A 21697-nucleotide genomic window follows, 5' to 3' on the forward strand; every position below is an offset into this window, starting at 1 on the left:
ACCTGTATACTTCCATGCGATCTATTTAGATAGGAGGTGAATAACTACACATTCTGTTATATTTATTTTCAGGATACTGTAAAACATCAAAAGTCGACCGTTGTGGAGAAAATGAAGAGAGAATAAAAGGAAAATGTGTTTGTCAGTCAGGATACCAACGTGATAAAAAAGGCAAATGTAAAGGTAATACAGATTCATACACATTTAATGATACTACAGGAATATTTCAAATGCTCAAACTGTTAACATACTTACAGCATTCAGATGTTAATTGTTAATATTATCATTGCTTTACAGGAAATATATAGCACACTATAATGATTGTAAAGAATAAAATGATTTTTGATTTGTAAATTAGAATAGAAACTCACATTTTCTAAAGGTTTAAACATTGCATTAACAAAATGTGCTGTATTGAGTCATTGCGTGCTNGTGACATACTACTACAACCGGTATTATTCAAACAGTAAGGTTCGGTAATATTGCGCGTCAAGTAATCTTGCTTTTATTTATATACCTCCATTAAATTGCAGCTTCAAGTCCGATAGTGGGAAGATAGATAAATTGTTTTAAACTCAATGTAAAGGTGCTATATGCCATACTTATATACAATAATATATAGACAGTTTAAAACTAATCCTTAAGCTGTCAGATCTAGGTTATGCAAAAGATTAAGGGGAAAGGAAACAAAGGATAGGTTCATTCTATTTGGTTTTTAATTATATCGGTTAATTTTTCGAAATCACACTATTTAAAGCTGATTGCAATAGAACATACCTTATTCTTAAATCTGAATTAATTTTTCAAACGTGAATGTTACGTCTACAATTGCCACAACAATATTAAATATTGAGGCGATAGATACAGTCAAAATATTTTGGATACAAAGAACGAACCGCAGGCAATCAAGTAACATGCAGTATCTTTGACACGTTTACATATTTAACCGTTCATTAAATTCAGGAAAATGCAATAGCTCGAAGACATGTGGAGTCAATGCCGAGAAGAGGAAAGGGAAATGTAGATGTAAGAAGGGCTACTCTGGGAGCCATACGGGCAGATGCGAAGGTAGGATGTCGTACGACAACCCTCTCCTGGATGGTATAAGGAATAGTATGATATATCTAACATACATGTTCGAAGGGTGATAGGAATATCAACATTGAAATACACGATATATGAGTCGCTGCATTGGGCGGTCGGAACCAATCTTGTCTTGAATATCCGTGAACATGGTTAAAGGGGCTGGTCGGGGAAAAAATGTCATATTTGCAAAATTGGTATACACATGTTTAAAATACATTCTTATGAAATATACCGATTCAAATTTTGTTGAAATTCACTCCCTAAGAGTAACAATTATAATTATATTAAAGATATCCTAAATCGTCACCTGACAGTCTAAAACTCTCAATTGACCCAGATCAGTGATGTGATTTTACCGCATGCGCGTCATCAACAAGGCCAAATGTAAACATCGCGGCGAAAGAACAAAATGCATGCAAAAGTCATGACAGGCACGAGGTATCAATACCGTTATATATAACAACAACATATAGTTAGGAATACTACACTTGCATCATACATGACCTTTGAAAACAATTATTAACGTATAGTATTGCTGTCTTGTCCGCTAGTTGAGTCCGACATGGCTGATAGACGGCGTGCTATTGTTGTTATCTCCACTGCCTCACTTTCGAAACAACCACGTGACATATATAAATAGATCTGCGCTAAATTTACGCGGGGCTTCCCCGAGATTTCAGTGGTCAAAACTGGATATTGCAAGCAGAACTCGACCATCATATTGCCGTGGTTTAACTTTTGGAAGGCCCGAGAACGCATTTAGACCCATTTATTTTGTATTTTTTTCCCCGACCAGCCCCTTTAATTTTAAGTTCCTATTGATAAGTAAAATCCAACTCTAAGAGAGGGTTTCATGTGCGTTAAGTATGTTTCCTAACTCCTTCAGATGATATGAACAGTATTCAATATCATCTTTTTTGAACTAAATCTAACGTAGACTACAAAATGGTTGTTATTTAGAAATAAAGTCTTACGTTGCCTCTTTTTCAATGATCGTTCACACCACTCCCTGTTAAGCCTGAATGATAACTCACGTACACTACCATAATCCCAACTAAACGAGAACTCACATAAACAAACTCATATATTTGACTTTAGTTTAAAATATCAAGCAATATTTGAAAATTAGTTAAATTGTATAACGATCTAGAAGAATCAATGTTTACTCAATCATTCCTATAATTTTAGAGTAATCCTTCCATCATGCATATTGATCTCTTTTTTAAGAATTGTTGTTACCCTAAAAATTATTTCTAGTGTTTTACGTAAAAATGATTTTTGACTGGCTAAATTATTATTTTTTTAAACCGGTTTCATAGTTAGATGGACCTTTTAACTAACTTATGAAAACAAAAACCATAAACAATTGTCATTATTTAATATATATTTATAAAGACATTGTCGTAAAGTAGTGCTGGTTGTATGTAACACATCCACTTTCTTTCTGAATAGCGTCATGTACGTGTTCTGCATCCGGTGATCCACATTACAAGACTTACGACAACATGATGATTCATTTTATGGGAACCTGTATGTACACTCTCACTAAGTCCACTATCATGGGCGACCCATGTGCATTTAATGTGGAGGTGAAGAACGAGCATCGGAAAGGGAAAACCCACGTAGCATATAGTCGAATGGCGTTTGTTGAAATCCTCAATAAAAGAATAGAAATTCTTCCTAGCAGAGCTGTTAAGGTAAGTAATAAAAGACTATTTACACTCGACAATTTCTCACTTCTCACAATACATTGCAAGTTGTAATTGACGTCGCCAGGTGGTTGGGTCTGTAAATGGACTATGATTCCCCGAGGTCTGACGTAATGTTTAGTTTGAATTATTGTTGGCACAGTTAACCTGCATTTAAGAGTTTTCTATTCAAGCTAAACGTTGGAAATGTTATAAAGGTTTCACAGGAACTCATTCATTCTTATAGCAGATATAATAACAATTAAATTTTGGCACTATTACACACTGTAATTCATCTGTATATATCATGGTGATTTTTTTTAACAAAGATGGACAAATGTTGGAAAAGTAATTAACGAAGGTCGCTTGCGGCCTGAATTGGTTATATCAATTAACATTAACATTTTCGAATCTCGAGTATTCAACCATAATATACAAACATAGGTTGCTTATATATGTTCTACCAAGTAAATTGCACTAAAAATCTTTTTCTTGTAAACCTCAGTGTCCATACGCCGGCAATAAGCAAAATGAGATGATAATGTAGTTATTTTAATATGGCTATTTATTTTCGCGCACAAACATTTCGTCACTTGTTGCCTATATGTCTTCATTTCACAAAAAGCTGCGTTCTTATCTCTTGTGAACCTGTTGGCCATGTCCTATTTTGTGTATTTAACCAGGATATACTTGGGAAGGAATTTCACTTTTAGTCGGCATTTGGTCGACAGCCGATAAAAACACACTGACGTCGTGGTTTAGGGTTTAATTTAATCAATCAAATCCACCAATCTATCGACATTGCTCGTCAACTCATGAAATCAACATTTGACAAATGAACAAACAAGTCATCTTCGTGATAAGTTCAGTGGAAAATTCTGACCGTAGGCATTATAGGTTTAAGTAGATCTAGAACTTATTATTGTAGATTTTGTTGTTATCTAGCAAATTTTAAAATAAATACAAATTCAGATTTGAAAAAGCGTTGGTCTGTTGGATGATAATACACGCACGTGCATGGTCTATCGCCCAATATTACATGGTTATTTACATATAAAAATGTGTCGCTATATCGCGAACGTGGTGGAATGTTTTACACGTGTCGGTAGCTTTACCATGGGGTCTGTTTAAAGGTTTCTGTTCTCGATTGCTCAAGCTGTCGTTTGATTTTCCAAAATGTATTGTAGCGTCTGAAACAAATCAATTAAACGTGACCTGGGAATTCGTTTTGTTTGCTATACAACATTTTTTTATTATTATGGTTTCTCGGGCACCTGGTTGATTATGGAACTTTAATTCCTTTTATTGATTTTAAATTGAAAGAGCATGAGCATATCTACTAACAATATCTTAAAAATGTCCACATCAGTTTTTTATCATTTAATTGTTTGTTCTTAGGATAAATGACAATATATTCTAATGTTCTTTGAAATTCAAAGCAAGATATACGCTCTGGATGAAAAGCTATTTTTACGAATAGCTAATAATAACAATGAAATCTTAAAAAATGCATATCTGATGAACAGTGTTGCTAATCGATAAATAGACAACTTACAAGGTACTTGAATCATGGCGTTATTTATTTGTTAGGGCTTTTCACTTATGACGAAAAGACCTATTGTTTTTGTTATGTTTCTTATTCTTCGTATTGTATTTCTTCTGTCATGATTTTGTGGTCACTTCATCTTCTGATTGGTAGCAGACATTGTTATACTCTTACAAGTATATTGTAGGCTAAAGTCAAAAAGTGTCATTGCAACATTTTCAAGCAGGTCATAAATCCAAAATGGCCACCATAACGTCATAGGTCAAAATCTTAAAATGGCCATAACTCAAAAATTATTGATTGTACAACGACCATGCTATAATATTATAATATAATTTGTAGATACACTTCGGGGCTGACTGTTTCTCATTACATGTTAATAAAAAAGGTTCAAATTAAAATCCTCACTACAGGGTCAAAGGTCTCCAATTCTCCTTTTTATTTCTTCTTTTTTTTTCATGAAAAAATATTTTTTGTTCACGATGGAAACTTGCATTACAATGAATTTGATTTCCTCTTTCTGTAACTACACAATTTTGAATATTCCCTTTGATCTATTTGCAAGATCGACAATATGTTCAAACCATTTTATTCTGATGTTCTGCTACGCAGATTTAATCCAGTGTAGGTATTTATATTTGCCCACTAATACCTATAAAAGTTTCATAACTCTTTTGTATATCTCAAATCCAAGATGTCCGTATGACGTAATATCCGGTGTTTTTTCTAACAGCAATAACTCTTTAACGAATGAAGCAATCAATATCTTCTATGGGTATGTTATGTAGGCTAGAAATGCAAAGCTTTTTCTCATGAAACAATTTTTGGGTCAATGGTCTACTTTCGGTTTTCGGTAGGGGTCAAAGTTCAAATGCACTTTTTTGGGGAACAAACTTTAAAGAGCTTGTTCTCAAATTCTGCAAGGTCTATGGTCTTGATATTTGATACGTAACATGCTGAGATATTAAACTATTACTTTTGACAAAATGGTTGACCTTGATCATTGATCAAGGTCAAAGAGGTCAAATGTCTAAAAATGTAAATATTTAATAAAAACCAAGATCACTTTCAGTACCATGGTTTATGTTATTCTTTTCTTCATAGATAGTAAAGACCATGAGGTTTTGAAAAATATGTTTGTGATCACAGAACTAATCAGTCCTAACGATGAAAAGCCAGTAAAATTGTTAGCCAACACTTTCTAGTTTATTTTTATTTTTTATTTTATTTTTGTTCAGCATTTTTTTGTTTTTTCTTGATGTGTTTACAGATGTAAGTTACAGAATTACTCTTGTTCTCTTTCATCACATTGTATGTATTTATATAATTGACAGATAGACGGTGTTCGGATTTATTTACCTTACTCCAAGGGTGGTATATCTCTCGGAATAAGTGGTCGGCACGTGCAACTGACAACAGAATGTAATGTCAAGGTTCAGTGGGACGGTAGATCCAACATTAAGGTCACTGTGCCGAAGGTATATGACAGTCAGATGACGGGATTGTGTGGTGATTGTAACGGTAAACAAGATGACTACCAAACAAAGGAAGGCAAAGATGTCTCCGGGGAAAAAAATAAGTTCGTGCTGATCGGAAACAGCTACACGGTCGCGGATGTGTCTGATGATCCTGCTAAAGTGTAAGTTATAATGATTCACAAATTTATCGCTATGTCTAAAACCAAAGGAAACTAATTATTGCATTGATTTCAGAAACTCTCTGTTTCCAACATTCACTCTGATATGTCACTTTGAAGTAAAATAAAAACCTAATTAACAACACAAATTAATATTTACATATTCGATTATCATTTATAATACACTATACATGATACACTTTGATAAAATTAAGCTAACTTCTTCCGACATTTTCGAAAGACGAAATACTAGATTATAATGCTGCTGTAAAGCATCATTAATTATGTCAATTCAGCATCATTTATACAGAGTAACAGTTGTGAAGTATACACCAGAAGTCGAGTAAAAGGAATGTGAATTTTGAAAAACTCAAAAGACCTATTGATTGATCATAAACACTCTTTCATCAGAAATGTTTCTTGTATCAGAACCTTTAAATTTTTTATCCAATCTGCACACCAACACCAACACCCTCCACTAAAGCAACATACAATTTTTTTCATTATTAGAGCTTTATTTCCAAGAAAATCGAACGGAGTTGCAAGTATAAAATTATAAACTCTTTAAGAGTATAGTATACACCGTAACCAGGATGCTTTCGAAGTACGATTTCGATTTCATTTATTTTCCGCATTGAGAGTTGTTTTCCTCTAGAATGAATAAATATATCTTAAAACTGTGGAGGATTATAATTCTTTATTCCTCGATAAAAAAAATGATTTCAATTGTTCTTAAAGTAAAATGCATGTCTCTCCATTTTTTTTATTTACAGTTAATTCGTAAAATTATGAAGTGTTTGTATTTTATCAAAATAAAGTAGCTAAAACATATTATAAAAAAAATAATTTGTTTCCAAAAATCCCTTTCCAGTTGTAAGCCTGATAACGATCAATTTGAAAAATGTAACAAGGACAACTTACCGCTCGCATCTCAGTATTGTGGTATTCTGAAGGCATTAGACGGACCATTTGGGAAAGTGTTGCAGATGAAGGATGAACAATTCCAATTGTTGGCTGACGAAACATTTGATTCTTGTTTAATTGATGTGTGCGCAAATGTTAAAAACCCAAAGGAAGCTGCCTGTTCATCTATTGAGGCTTTTGCTACTTATTTGGAAGACTCCAACTTTATTGTAGACTGGAGAACCCAAGATTTATGCCGTGAGTGTGGTTTATACCTTTCTGCTCTGTTATTAACAATTGAATTATGTCACAGTCGAACAGAATACACTATACACATGTTCTTGAGTAAAAATGTAAAAATTCTAAAATACAACAATAGTTACAAAGGACACACAGAGATGAAATCATCAAGACCTCTTAAACAAAACGTATTCGAAACTTGGCCATTCAGAGATACAATGGTTTCCTTCGAAAGTCTGAGGGTTTAGTAACATTCAAACTTGAACTGTTGAATATGTTTTCCTCAAGCATTTACTTGCAGTTTTGCGGTTATGTTTTATAATATATCAAAAACGATGTGTTGAAAGTGTTAGAATAATATTATTCGTCCTAATATTATCGACAGCATTGACGTGCGACGAGAATATGGTGCCTAGTATCGCAGCAGAAGCGTGTCCAGAAAATTGCGTAGAAGATACCAACATGCCCGACTATATGTGTGAAATGCCAGTGACTGAAGGCTGTGTGTGCAGGGAGGGATTCGTCCTCAGTGACACACAATGCGTTAAGCGTGAAGATTGTGGTTGTTCACATAAGGGACAATACTACAAGGTATACCTGAATTATTTTATGTTTAAACTTGTCCTCCAGATATCAAAGCCAAATTTAAAAAAAACAATCGGTAGAATTGTTGTTCTCGAAAAGTTAATGACATAAGCATGGAAATCGTATTTTCTTTAATCTAATGGTTTATATTACAAGGTAAAGTTAAATTTTCTTTTTAATCAAAATTTGTGTTTGACAAAATATAATGATTTCCGCAATTCCTATCTACTTAAAAAATGAAAATATTACTCTATTGTCTTCATTGTTGGTTGACAGTATATAATTCAAGTGATGAAATTAAAAACACTGTTTGTGAAACAGACAACGTTAGACGGGAAAACGTATCGTTTGTGAAGGAGCCTTTTAAACATTAATTTCACCTGATAAACTGAAGTTATCCCCTGTTAAGGCAACGTTTACCACAGGAAACGTTTGATGTACAATAAGAGTTAGAACCGGAAGTAATGTTGATATAATTTGTTTACCAGATAGACGATGAACATGTGTCCGACGACTGTAAAGATGTGTACAGGTGTCAACGGAATGAAACATCCACAATGAATATTGTAGCTCAACTTGATGGTTGCAGCAAAGATGCCGAATGTGTTATAAATGATGGCCTCAGGCAATGTGTGTGCAATCCAGGTTACGGGGGTAACGGAAAATACTGCACAAGTAAATGTTCTTTTATTTATATAAATGTGTTATCTATATTCTGATGTTTTACAATATTTCCAATTATTTGGAGACTTCATCTCTCCACCTCCACCTGCCGTATTACTCCGCAGTCATTCGTCATCTGTCTGTTCACTATTTTCTCGGGAGGCTTCTTTCCTTAACTTTAATGGAAACAGACAAAGTTAGTAGAAATATTCTGCAAGTAGGAAGGTTGATAACGATGGAGGGTGCTGGGGGGAGGGGACTAAGCAATTAAGCTACGTCTCCTGACAGATATAAATGTTTTGACTAGACTAGAAGCAGCCTCGTGCGGTGATGATAAAAACACAAGGCAGGGGGCTTATCCCTAAAGCCGATGATTCAAATGTGTTATTTGGACATAGTGCTTGAAGCATTCCCTTTCTCTGGAACTATCCCAAAGAACGTCAACCACAACCAAGTTTATCACAACGACTGTCTGCGTAGGGAAAAAACATCCCCATGATTATGATTATCATAGAGTATATTTTGTATTAGCATTATAATGCAGCTTGTTTTTTTAGATCTTACTTATATGCATTTTCATACCTTTCTTGAAACAGGTTGAAAATCAATCATAAAGTGCATTAACGATGACGCAACAGAAGGATTTTTCTTGACCACAATACACTGATTTTATTAATATAACGTATTTTGTACATGTACCATATTTTACACTGCATTTCCCCAACTCTCTTCTAACTTCTCCTGTGATTTATTCGCGTCACTATCCCTAAGCTATAGTTGATAATGTTGGTTATGATGAAAGGTAACAGATTTATATAAGTGTATTAACACTTGTTTCTGTCTCCAATTCATTTATGTATAATCATATTTGTATTATGTATTACATATGTTATGTGAATAAAACAAAGTTTAAACCAAGGATGTCAACCAAATTTGGTAAGCTGCATTTCCAGATAAACGATTCAAAATCCGCTATTGGAGGGGGCTGGGAGGAAAAAGAATAATTAAAATACATTGCTTTATATGCCCCCTCTTCGGGACAACGAAGTCGATATCAACCTATTTTTGTTAGAAATATCCTTAGATGGCGTTGATTCAAAAAGTACAAATGAAAGGCTGACCCATAAACTATGGTGTGGTGGTGTGAGGAACAGGGCTAAGATTGTGATAACTTGGTTAATAAATAGTTAATATACCCACCGTTTAACAAGTTCTTTATTGTTCGCCATAAACATATGAATATAACTGTTCTACAATGTTTTGACCCGGGGTTTTGCTAGCTCCAGTGGACTTAATACTTGATACCAGACCAACACACATTTTTGATTGACACCTGCCAAAGAAAGTAGTTATCTCCGGGTTTCCGGATCCTTCCAAGTTTAAAACCCCCGAGTGCTTCCATCCGGGCCGACAGGAGAGATTAATATAAGTTGGACACTAAAGAAAATCTATAGTTATATTTCATCTCAAAAGATTAATAAGAGTCGAAACTAGATCTTGCTACCCAACGATTATTTTAAAGACAGGACATACTTATTTCATTTGGACAGTTTTTATATTTATTACATCTTTTTTTTATGTATACCTGATGATTTTTACTTGATTTCTGTTGTTTATATCTAAAACACTCTTATACATATTAATATTGTAGTTTTCACATAAAAAAAGGTGTTTTCTATATAACATGAATCAATATTTCTTCTGATTTATATTGCACAAATAGAGACATAAATAATCAGCATAAACAGAACGTATTTTAGTGTTACGTGAAATTTTAATTGTCATTTTTCTTTCGATAACAGAAATCCCACCTCCCTATGTTTGTCCAAGTGGTGCCATGGAGGAGACCGTCAACTGTGAAAAAGGAACCTGTGCTATTGGAGATGGACATACAAAAGTTCTAAACGTAGCTCCAGTAATGGAAAGCGGCAAAGAAGAATGTTATAAAACTGAATGGTTCGAAGTTTCAAGGAGCAGTATTACTATTTTACAACCTGGTTGTGATAGCGAGTTTGTAGTATGTTATCAACAAACAAGCTTCGTTTGTCCGATTGGTTTAATGAGTGAAACAATTACATGCGAAAAAGGAAACTGTTTAGTCAGTGATGGCTATGTCAAATTGATAGACGCTTATGCGGTAATTACTGGGGAAAAGAAATCGTGTTTTGAGTCAACTTGGTATCAATTGGAAGCGAACAGTATAACCATAACTCAACCAGGTTGTGGTAGTGTGTTTCAAGTGTGTTATGAACAGAAGATAGAAGTTAAATTATCTACTATCCAGCCAATCGGTACGTATAATGTAAGACATAAAACGTCAAAAGGAAAGATATTAAGTGAATACCAATACTCTTATGAGACCATCTTTTCTACTAAATATAGTTTGTTTATGCATAATGTATGACGTGTTATTTTGGCATCATTTCAAAAAATGTTATGTGGTAATAACGACTAACTATCTCGTAATAACGACTTAACAATGTCGTAATGACCAATTACTATCTCGAAGTTACGACTTAGCTATGTCGGAATAATGACTTTAGTTTGTCGTAGTAACGACTTAGCTATCTCGTTATAACGACATGCTTATGTCGTAATAACGACTTACTATCTCGAAGTAACGACTTAGCTATGTCGTAATAACGACTTACTATCTCGAAGTTACGACTTAGCTATGTCGTAATAACGACTTTAGTATGTCGTAGTAACGACTTAGCTATCTCGTTATAACGACATACCTATGTCGTAATAACGACTTACTATCGCGAAGTAATGACTTAGCATGTCGTAATAACAACACATGAATAATGCATATTTGTTTCAATTCAAACAAGTTTACAGATAAGAAATAGCCGCTGTCATAATTTTCGCGGTTTGGTTATTGTAAACAAGGGTACCTCGACCGCCGAATTGTTAAAATAATATGAGAACCACACAGAAAAGTTATAGAATAAAACAATTGTAATTAAAATATAGGTAATGTCATGTTGGGCGTTGATAACTGCAACATCACTGATCGACTCTCTAACCAGCTATAAACACCGTCTGTAATGAACAGATAGGCACACTCATGATAAGCGCAAATACAGTAAACCTTATACATTGAAAGGTGAAATATATAAGCGTACCTAGCGACACCCTAGAATGGCTTTCAACCCAAAAACATTTTACCACGATATTTATAAAATTCTGATAAAAAAATAATGATCAACAATGTACTTTTTCACACAAACCATTCGGACATTTTCATATAATCAATTGCCGCAGTAGTTCAGCAGTCAAACAATCACACCGATTATACTAGTAACAGTTGCGGCTGCATTATCTAGTTGGACAAAAAGTGATTTAATAGGTTTTAACAAAAATGAAATGCTAGCTTGTTCTTATTTGTTTCAGAGTGTTCCTCAACACAGGTAATAGGGTGTAGTGGAAAGATCGGAGAGAAAGTTTATTGTCCCATGAAGGGAAAGGGTCGAATCTTAAAAGTTGATATCCCAGACAGTTGGTCTCGAAGTGACAGCAGTAAACCGTGTGATAAGTCTATGGTAGATTTCAACGACAAAGGCATCTGGCTGAGCGATGACTGCCTTGCAGCTGATGCGGAGGCTTGTATCGGGAAAGGTAATTGGCGTATTCAGGTATCCAAAATAATATCAGTTTATGTCTTTTTTTTAAATTGGTGTGGAATTAGTTATATTAATTGGAAATATCCATTTTATAATGATATCAATATATTAATATTAAGTTACATATTTGGAAAATATAGCTTTAAAATAAAAGTAAAACAATCACGTATATTTGGTTTATATACGTAAACCCATATAAAGAAGATGAGAAATAATCTTATTACATTTTTTAATACATCATGTAACACAAATCCCTGTTAAGTGGTCACCCCAATATCAAAAATCTACAACAGGTTGATATATACTACCCTTGGTAGTAACATGCATTCCTTCGATAAGTATGGGATTGACACCCTTTAAAACTTCAGCAATGGACCATAGAACAGAAAAATATTAACTTGAGATTAGGAATATCTATTTGATATTTAATAATAAATGCTGATTTTGCATTTCTTCTCATTTGACATTCCATCTTAGACTATTTATGTAACATTTACATAGCGACAACTGTGTTTCAAGATTAAGACTGCGAGAATATTGCAAAAAAGTGAAAACTAAAAAAACAAAAACATGTATTGACCGCGTCGATCGCGTATACCCTCCTTAGGTACAGCTGCGTACGCTTACTTTGATATTTACCTGCATCTTGACCAACATGGAAAGCTTATAACTTAGCTTATACATGGCGAGTTTGACATTCCGAACTTTCCCTTAATACAAGGAAATACTGTAGTAACATCAATATTTCCTTCAGTGTGCACGTGTCACTGTTAGTTCTGTATTAAACATCGATGTTTCCTTCAGTGTGCACGTGTCGCTGTTAGTTCTGTATTTAACATCAATGTTTCCTTCAGTGTGCACGTGTCACTGTTAGTTCTGTATTCAACATCAATGTTTCATTCAGTGTACTCGTGTCACTGCTAGTTCTGTATTCAACATTAATGTTTCCTTCAGTTTGCACGTGTCACTGTTAGTTCTGTATCCAACATCAATGTTTCCTTCAGTGTGCACTTGTCATTGTTATTTCTGTATACAACCGCAATGTTTCATTCAGTGTGAACGTGTCACTGTTAGTTCTGTATTCAACATCAATGTTTCATTCAGTGTGAACGTGTCAATGTTAGTTCTGTATTCAACATCAATGTTTCCTTCAGTGTGCACTTGTCATTGTTATTTCTGTATACAACCTCAATGTTTCCTTCAGTCTGCACGTGTCGCAGTTAGTTCTGTATACAACCTCAATGTTTCCTTTAGTCTGCACGTGTCGCAGTTAGTTCTGTATTCAACATCAATGTTTCCTTTAGTGTGCACGTGTCGCAGTTATTTCTGTATTCAACATCAATGTTTCCTTCAGTGTGCACGTGTCATTGTTAGTTTTGTATTCCGCTTCAATGTTTCCTTCAGTGTGCACTTGTCACTGTTAGTTCTGTTTTCAACAGGATATTCCATAGCCTAATTAATCATTTCTCTGTAATTAGCATTTTATGCCATATGGCGCACATATCTTATGTATTAACGCTAAATCAAAGGTCACTAAGGAGTCAAACTCAAAACAACTGTTTTACATTTTTGTTCTGTAACTTTTGAAGGACTATCATTTTATAAAACGTCATAGATAGACGCATCAAGTTATTTACTACTCGTGTGTCAGTATTTTAAGTTTAAGGTAACACGAAAGGTAAAAGTTTCATGGCGTTTTATAGACATTTGCATCACAACTACACCGTATGTCACACGGAATCACCATGTCCGCATCTTGTTGGTAAAGGTCATCGCCGGGGAAAATATGTCAAATTATTTTAATGAATGGAAAGAAACAAAATATTGAACAAACTGTTTATAAGATGTTTCAGGACTTAAGTTATCTTTGCTGAGGGGTTTGTGGCGTACTTGTCTGGTTGTAAGATGTTTCAGGAATTAAGTTATCATTGCTGAGGGGTTTGTGGCGTACTTGTCTGGTTATAAGATGTTTCAGGACTTAAGTTATCATTGCTGAGGGGTTTGTTGCGTACTTATTTGAAGAAAAAAAAATGTTTTCGACAACAGGTGCAAAATTAATTTGTATTTTCAATGATATATATTTATATATCAATCTATCTGAGCATTGTGTGGACATTATCTGTAACCTCAACATCATCAGACAGTAAAATAATTCAACGTTAAATAGTTTGTGAAACATGTTATTCCTTTTCCAGCTGTCTGTAGATCTCCGTGTGGTTCAAACGCTGAATGTGAGGATGGAAACTGCAAATGTAAAGAAGGAATGCAAGGTGATCCATACAAAGAATGCTTCAGTAAGTAATGTATAACAAAAAGTATAGGGATCCACTCAGGGAATGTGTCGGTTGGTAAAGTAAAGACGGAATAATGGAATTAACTCGGGGGATGTGTCGGTAAGTAATGTGAAGACGGAATAATGGAATTAACTCGGGGGATGTGTCGGTAAGTAATGTGAAGACGGAATAATGGAATTAACTCGGGGGATGTGTCGGTAAGTAATCTGAAGGGGGAATTATGAGATTAACTCAGGAAATGTGTCGGTTAGTACTGTAAAAAGGGAATTATGGAATCAACTCGGGGAATGTGTCAGTAAATAGTGTGAAGAGGGAACTATGGGATCAACTCAGGGTATGTCAGTAAGTAATCTAAAGAGGTAACTATTGGATCAACTCAGGAAATGTGTCTGTTAGTAATGCAAAGAGGTAACAATGGGATCAACTCAGGAAATGTGTCGGTAAGTAATGTAAAGGGAATTATGGGATCAACTCAGGAAATGTGTCGGTAAGTAATCTGAAGAGTGAACTATTGGATTAACTCTCGGAATGTGTCGGTAGTAATGTGAAGAGGGAACTATGGGACTAACTCGGGGAATGTGTAAGTTAGTAATGTAAAAAGAAAATTATGGAATTAACTCGGGGAATGTTTCGGTAAGTATTCTGAAGTGCGAACTATGGGATCAACTTGGGGAATGTGTCGGTAAGTAATCTGAAGAGTAAATTAAACTATTCGATCAACTCGAGGAATGTGTTGGTTAGTAATGTAAAGAGAAAACTATGGAATCAACTCGGGGAATGTGTCGGTAAGTAATCTGAAGAGGTAACTATTAGATCAACTCGGGGAATGTGTCGGTAAGTAGTCTGAAGAGGTAACTATTGGATCAACTCGGAGAATGTGTCGGCTAGTAATGAGAAGAAGGTATAATAGGATCAACTCAGGAAATGCGTCGGTTAGTTATGTAAATAGGGAATTAAGGGATCAACTAAAGGAATGTGTCGGTAAGTAGTGTGAAAAGGGAACTATGGGATCAACTCGGGGAATGGGTCGGTTAGTAATGTAAAAAGAAAATTATGGAATTAACTCGGGGGATGTATTGGTAAGTAATCTGAATAGGGAACTATGGGATGAACTCGGGGAATGTGTCGGTAAGTAATCTGAAGAGGAAACTATGGGATGAACTCGGGGAATGTGTCGGTAAGTAATCTGAAGAGGTAACTATTAGATCAACTCGGGGAATGTGTCGGTAAGTAATCTGAAGAGGTAAATATTGGATCAACTCGGAGAATGTGTCGGTTAGTAATAAGAAGAATGTATAATTGGATCAACTCAGGAAATGCGTCGGCTAGTTATGTTAATAGGGAATTAAGAGATCAACTTGGGGAATGTTTCGGTAAGTAATGTAAAGAGGGCATTTCAGATCAACTCAGGGATTGTGTCGGTAAGTAATCTGAAGGGGGAACTATTGGATAATATCGGTGAGATTGTTGTTTAGTTATCTGAAGAGGGAACTACGGGATCAACTCCGGGAATGTGCCGGTTAGTAATCTGAAGAGGGAACTACGAAATCAACTCGGGGAATGTGTCGGCTAGTACCGTGAAAAGGGAATAACGGGATAAACTCGGGAAATGGTCGGTTCGTAATCTGAGGAGGGAATTATGGGATCAACTCGAGGAATGTGTCGGCTAGTACTGTGAAAGGGAATTATGGGATAAACTCAGGGGAATGTGTCGGTTAGTAATGTAAAGAGAAAATTATAGGGAATCCATCCAGGACATGTTTTGGTTAGAAGCAGTATTACGCTCTTCATACTTAGTGACATCAATAATGTGCTGACATTCAATTCAGTTAAGTCTATCATTTACAATAACATCTCATGGTCTATATCTGGAAAGTTACTCTTTAACACAAACTTCAAACATATTTGAATTTATTAAATACGCAACAGTTTTCCTGTTTCGTGATATTAATACTTTCATTTGCGAGTACCACACGAATAATTTACTTTAAAGTGTTGGTAAAATGAAATATCTTTTATCCTTCCTATTTTTTTCGAATCAGAATAGACAGCTTCATTACATGTACATTTTGCGGCAATTAAAACTAAATGATTTTATTAAAATGCTACCTAGTTGCGACAGAAATAACATATCTTAAGAGAACAAACTTAAATTTGGTGATTTTATTTATTCTTATTATTTCGTTTTTATATGATCTACCACTAATTTTCATTTTTTTCTGCAATTTTTTTTTTATTTCTGATTCCTTCCAATCCCAGTTTTAATGTTTTCAATCAATTGCATCATATTTTCAGAAATGTGCTCATGTAGAGCGTATGGCACTCTACATTATCGACAGTTTGATGGAGAAAATTTGGATTTCGGTGGTGCATGCACCTACGTTTTGTCTCAACTAGAGGATCAAACAAAACAGTGTTCTTACATTGTTGAAGTCACCAACAAGGAACTTCAAGGGCAGAAAAAAGGCGTCGTCACTAACTCCGTGACCGTGCAAATATATGGACAAAAAATTGATCTTTTCAAGAAGCAAAAGGTCAAGGTGAGAATCAATTTGAAAACATTATATAGTCTGTAAGTGAATTAGTTGCGTCTGTATTGTCTCTAATGCATATTTCCTTTTGAAGATAGATTTACATTTCAAGAAATGTTTTTGTATGCATAATCATGGAAAAGACATTGTAAGCATGTTTTTGTAATTCGGATTATTCCTCAGGTCGACAACCAGTCTGTAACACTTCCATACCGTACCCCATCTGGGAAAATTGACATTGTAAAAAGAGGCAGTACCGTGAATGTAATAGCATCTGAGTGTAACATCATTGTGTCGTATAACGGACGCAGGAATACTGTCGTCAGAGTTCCTAAAACCAAAGCAGACACTGCAACAGGAATATGCGGAAACTGCAACAGTGAGCGAAACGATGACTATATTGTACAAAATAGCGTAGAAATTCCCAGTGGTGACCCGAATCGTGCTACAACTTTCATCACTGAATACTTGGTAAAAGACTCCGGAGACAATTTGAACAATGCTAAGTAAGTTTTGTTTATAATATATAGAATAGATGTTCTGCTGTAGTACTATGATTTTCATAACAACTAGAACGTAATGTCAAACGGGTTCATCTATCAATAAAATTCCCATATATTGAAACTCCATGGGATGTCAAAATGTGACTGCTAAGGAATGGGAAGAAGATAATTACCGTGAAATCATATTGTTCAACGACAAAAGGGAAAGATGTATAGCTGACAAAGCTTTCTGGAAGCGCTTACTTATTTGATATTATATATGTACTAATGTATCTTATAAAAACATGTACTTACATTTTCCATACTCTATATGTACTTACATATTTTATTACATATTCCATATTCTATATCTACTCACATATTTTATTTTCCATATGTACTAACATTGTCCTTTATTCTATATGTACTCACACATATAAGATTAAATATGCACTTAATATGTATATTCTATATGTACTTACATATTCTATATTCTATTTGTACTCAAATATTGTATACTCTATATGTACTTACATCTTTTAGAATATGTATGTACTTAAATGTTTTAAAGTTGTACTTACATATTTTGTATTTTATATGTACTAACATATTCTAAATTCTATATGTACTCACATATTGTATATTTTATGTGTACTCACAACTTTTATATTATACATTTACTTTCATATTTTATATTTTATATTATCTTAAATATTAATAGATATGTACTTATCAAGGATAAAATAAACTAGAAATGGAATAGGAAAATGAATCTTTATCCGTTAGATATACAAATATTCCAGTTAAATGGAAAAATATACCCAAGTTTTTTTCACACATTTATTGTACTCGTGGAAACGTCAGAATTCTGTCATATGTGTGAATTATATAGGTAGTTTTCAATAGAAACAATTTATTTTCTTTTTATGTAAAATAACTATTTAGTATCTTTGCAATGTTTATGAATCATGAAATATTGGAATTGTTCGCGTGATATTGTAATGGTGTTACGCATGAAAACTAGGCTGCTGATCACTCAACGCAGTACTATCCTTAGGCTGAAATCTAGTAAGTGTTGGTACGAATTGGTACCAATGTTGTAGTAGAATGAGTATATTGGTTGAAGCAAAGTTGTAACAAAACAATTATTCACTCCATCGTCGCTTCATTTGCATCTGAACTGAACATTCCAATATGCCGATGACAAAAATGTAATAGTATTCCAAAATAGCATTGTCGAAAATGAAGTGAAAGAAACCCAATAGCAATTAGGCGCTAATTGGAATATCTGATAGTCTGTTGAAATATTCCTCAAACGCAAATTTATCCAAAAATGTATCAAACCAGAGACAATTTCACAAGATCGCCATTTATAGGTGTGTTTTGCAAAGTGTAACTGTGCGATGTTTAACAGAAGAAGTCTTATTGATATCGAGTCCAAGATATTTGTATATGGGTTTACCAGTTTTAGATTGGAAAAAAGACTGATGCACCGACTATTTAAGACAATTTCACAAATCTCACTCGTGACTACCTGTATAAATATATAAACACTGTAGTATAAACGTATGTACTGTTAATAGATTGATAGATAAAAAATAAAAAAATAAAAACCCAGACTTTTGACCAGATAGAGGTTTTGCAATGAACCGAAGTTTAGAAGTAGTAATCATTCTCTGGAAAGATAGAATTAACGAGTTTGAAGAGTTCTCATTTCTTTTTGTAGCTTTGCGTGTAATATGAAAACAAATGTGTAAAAGCTTCTTCTTCATTGATAAGTCTTTCTCTATTTATATATACCACGCAAACATGTATTTTACAAATACACATAGGATCTTACATGAGTTTCCATTTCATGTGCGATTAATGAAACTAGTCTTAGAATTTTTCAATTTAGCGAGCCTCTGGTGAGCTATAATGATATTCGTGACAAGTTTCATGAATTTCATATGAAATGAAATTGAGTGTAAGATCCTGTTTATCACCTAATCAAGATTTGTGGCATTTATTCGTGTAAAACGACAATTTCCATGCAACCTTAAAATGTAAAAAGCCGCCATTTTGACTCCAGTGCGTAAGTATGTGACGTCATGTACTGGTCCTGGGCGTGACGTCGAAATTGAAACAATTGAAACTTACAACCAATCAAATGTTTGATAGGTCATATTAAATGGGTTAATACGCAAACAAATATTACATGGGTATATTAACTGGATAACACAGTACACCATGTGATAAAGTCACTTAAGAAAAACAAATCTGAGGAAACAAGGCATTACATGTTAATTATCGTTTTGCAGGTGTTTGAAACCAGTTCAACAGCCGATTTGTCCATCTGGAATTCAAATGATCCTCAAGCGATTGGCTTGCAATATGGTGGATGTATCCAGCCTCAGGTCTTTAGCAACAAGTCCGTTTTCTACATGCATGAAATTTAATGCAGCAGAGGCAACAGCTATCTCAAATGCATGTCTCAATGATGCTTGCATGCTCTTTAAGGACATAAAGAAATTGAAAAGTGCTGCTTGTGCTGTCTATGAGAACTATGCAGCACTTTGCAGAGAAGAGTATGGTATTTCCGTGACTGGCTGGAGGTTCAGGACAAACTGTCGTATGTTATTTTGCTATACCTACATTGAGCAAATTAAATGTTATCGGTGCTGCTCATATGTTATGTTTCGATACAGGTTAATGCACAAAAAATGGATATAAAACACAATAATAATTATTTTAATGATATATACCTAGTGCTAATAGAGCAATGAACGAAACATGTTCTCTTATGATGCCTTCGCAAAATATAAAATGTGAAATATTTACAAAATTCAAAACGAAAATGCTTAAAATTTGTACTCCCATTAATGATATTTGAGCACTTTCCTTCATTAATGCAACCTGATAACCGAACATCAAGGTAATAGATTCTTTATTTTTTTAACTATTTTTTTATCGATATTTTCTCTTACTGGTGCTCGTAACTTTATAACTGTGTTGCATATCATTAGCACACACACATACTTGGCACGAGGTACCAAAACATATTTAAATTAATATGATCTATCTGATATGTAATTGTGGTTGATATTAATTATACACAGGTATAAAGTGTGGGGATAACATGGAATACACGGATTCAGCAACGGGCTGTCAGCCTACTTGTGGCCCCCCGCCGCCTGCTGAAATGTGTACGTTGCCGTACGAGGGATGTGTCTGTAAGATGGGATATCTATTAAGTGGCGACAAATGTGTAAAAGAATCAGAGTGCGGTTGTGTCACACCTCTTGGCAAACACATGCAAGTAAGTATTGTGCAAAACATAATTCACTTTAAGACTTGCATGTTAATTCAAAACCTATTCGCCTGCTCAACAGAGATACACGATTTATATGGCAAGGAATTTGTAAAATCAAAACATTATAATTCAAATATGATGCCTCTTCTCCTCTCATAGTACCCTAAATTAATCCAACATTGGAAATTACTGAATTCACTTTTTTATGTTGTACTGGTGCTATTGACTTTCTATGCTGTACTGGTGATATTGACATTGTATCTTGTACTGGTGATATTGACTTTCTATGTTGTACTGGTGAAATTGACTTTCTATGTTGTACTGGTGATATTCACTTTCTATCTTGTACTGGTGATATTGACTTTCTATGTTGTACTGGTGCTATTGACTTTCTATGTTGTACTGGTGATATTGACTTTCCATGTTTTATTGGTGATATTGCCTTTCTATGTTGTACTGGTGATATTGACTTTCTATGCTGTACTGGTGCTATTGACTTTCTGTGCTGTACTGGTGATATTGACTTTCTATGTTGTACTGGTGATATTGACTTTCCATGTTGTTCTAGTACTATTGGCTTTCTATGCTGTACTGGTGATATTGACATGGTATCTTGTACTGGTGATATTGACTTTCTATGCTGTACTGGTGATATTGACATTGTATCTTGTACTGGTGATATTGACTTTCTATGCTGTACTGGTGATATTGACTTTCTATGTTGTACTGGTGATATTGACTTTCTATGTTGTACTGGTGATATTGACTTTCTATGTTGTACTGGTGATATTGACTTTCTATGTTGTACTGGTGATATTGACTTTCTATGTTGTACTGGTGATATTGACTTTCTATGTTGTACTGGTGATATTGACTTTCTATGTTGTACTGGTGATATTGACTTTCTATGTTGTACTGGTGATATTGACTTTCTATGTTGTACTGGTGATATTGACTTTCTATGTTGTACTGGTGATATTGACTTTCTATGTTGTACTGGTGATATTGACTTTCTATGTTGTACTGGTGATATTGACTTTCTATGTTGTACTGGTGATATTGACTTTCTATGTTGTACTGGTGATATTGACTTTCTATGTTGTACTGGTGATATTGACTTTCCAT

The 21697-nt window shown here is 34.4% G+C and overlaps 1 protein-coding gene across 1 annotated transcript in view; it reads left to right on the forward strand.

Annotated features, from left to right (window-relative positions):
- The first annotated feature begins 967 nt into the window (after window positions 1-967).
- Window positions 968-21697, forward strand: part of LOC110453562 (zonadhesin-like) — a 42895-nt gene continuing 22165 nt past the window's right edge. The window contains exons 1-13 of the mRNA XM_021502540.1: window positions 968-1068; window positions 2539-2783; window positions 5655-5959; window positions 6828-7117; window positions 7485-7690; window positions 8173-8359; window positions 10150-10638; window positions 11744-11968; window positions 14169-14267; window positions 16563-16807; window positions 16982-17304; window positions 19581-19891; window positions 20379-20578. Coding sequence (XP_021358215.1) covers window positions 2592-2783; window positions 5655-5959; window positions 6828-7117; window positions 7485-7690; window positions 8173-8359; window positions 10150-10638; window positions 11744-11968; window positions 14169-14267; window positions 16563-16807; window positions 16982-17304; window positions 19581-19891; window positions 20379-20578 — 3072 coding nt within the window. The 5' untranslated portion in view covers window positions 968-1068; window positions 2539-2591. The remainder of the gene's footprint in view (window positions 1069-2538; window positions 2784-5654; window positions 5960-6827; window positions 7118-7484; window positions 7691-8172; window positions 8360-10149; window positions 10639-11743; window positions 11969-14168; window positions 14268-16562; window positions 16808-16981; window positions 17305-19580; window positions 19892-20378; window positions 20579-21697) is intronic.

The sequence above is a fragment of the Mizuhopecten yessoensis genome, unplaced genomic scaffold (genome assembly GCF_002113885.1).
Source record: "Mizuhopecten yessoensis strain PY_sf001 unplaced genomic scaffold, ASM211388v2 scaffold7457, whole genome shotgun sequence".
NCBI classification, from domain to species: Eukaryota; Metazoa; Mollusca; class Bivalvia; order Pectinida; family Pectinidae; genus Mizuhopecten; species Mizuhopecten yessoensis.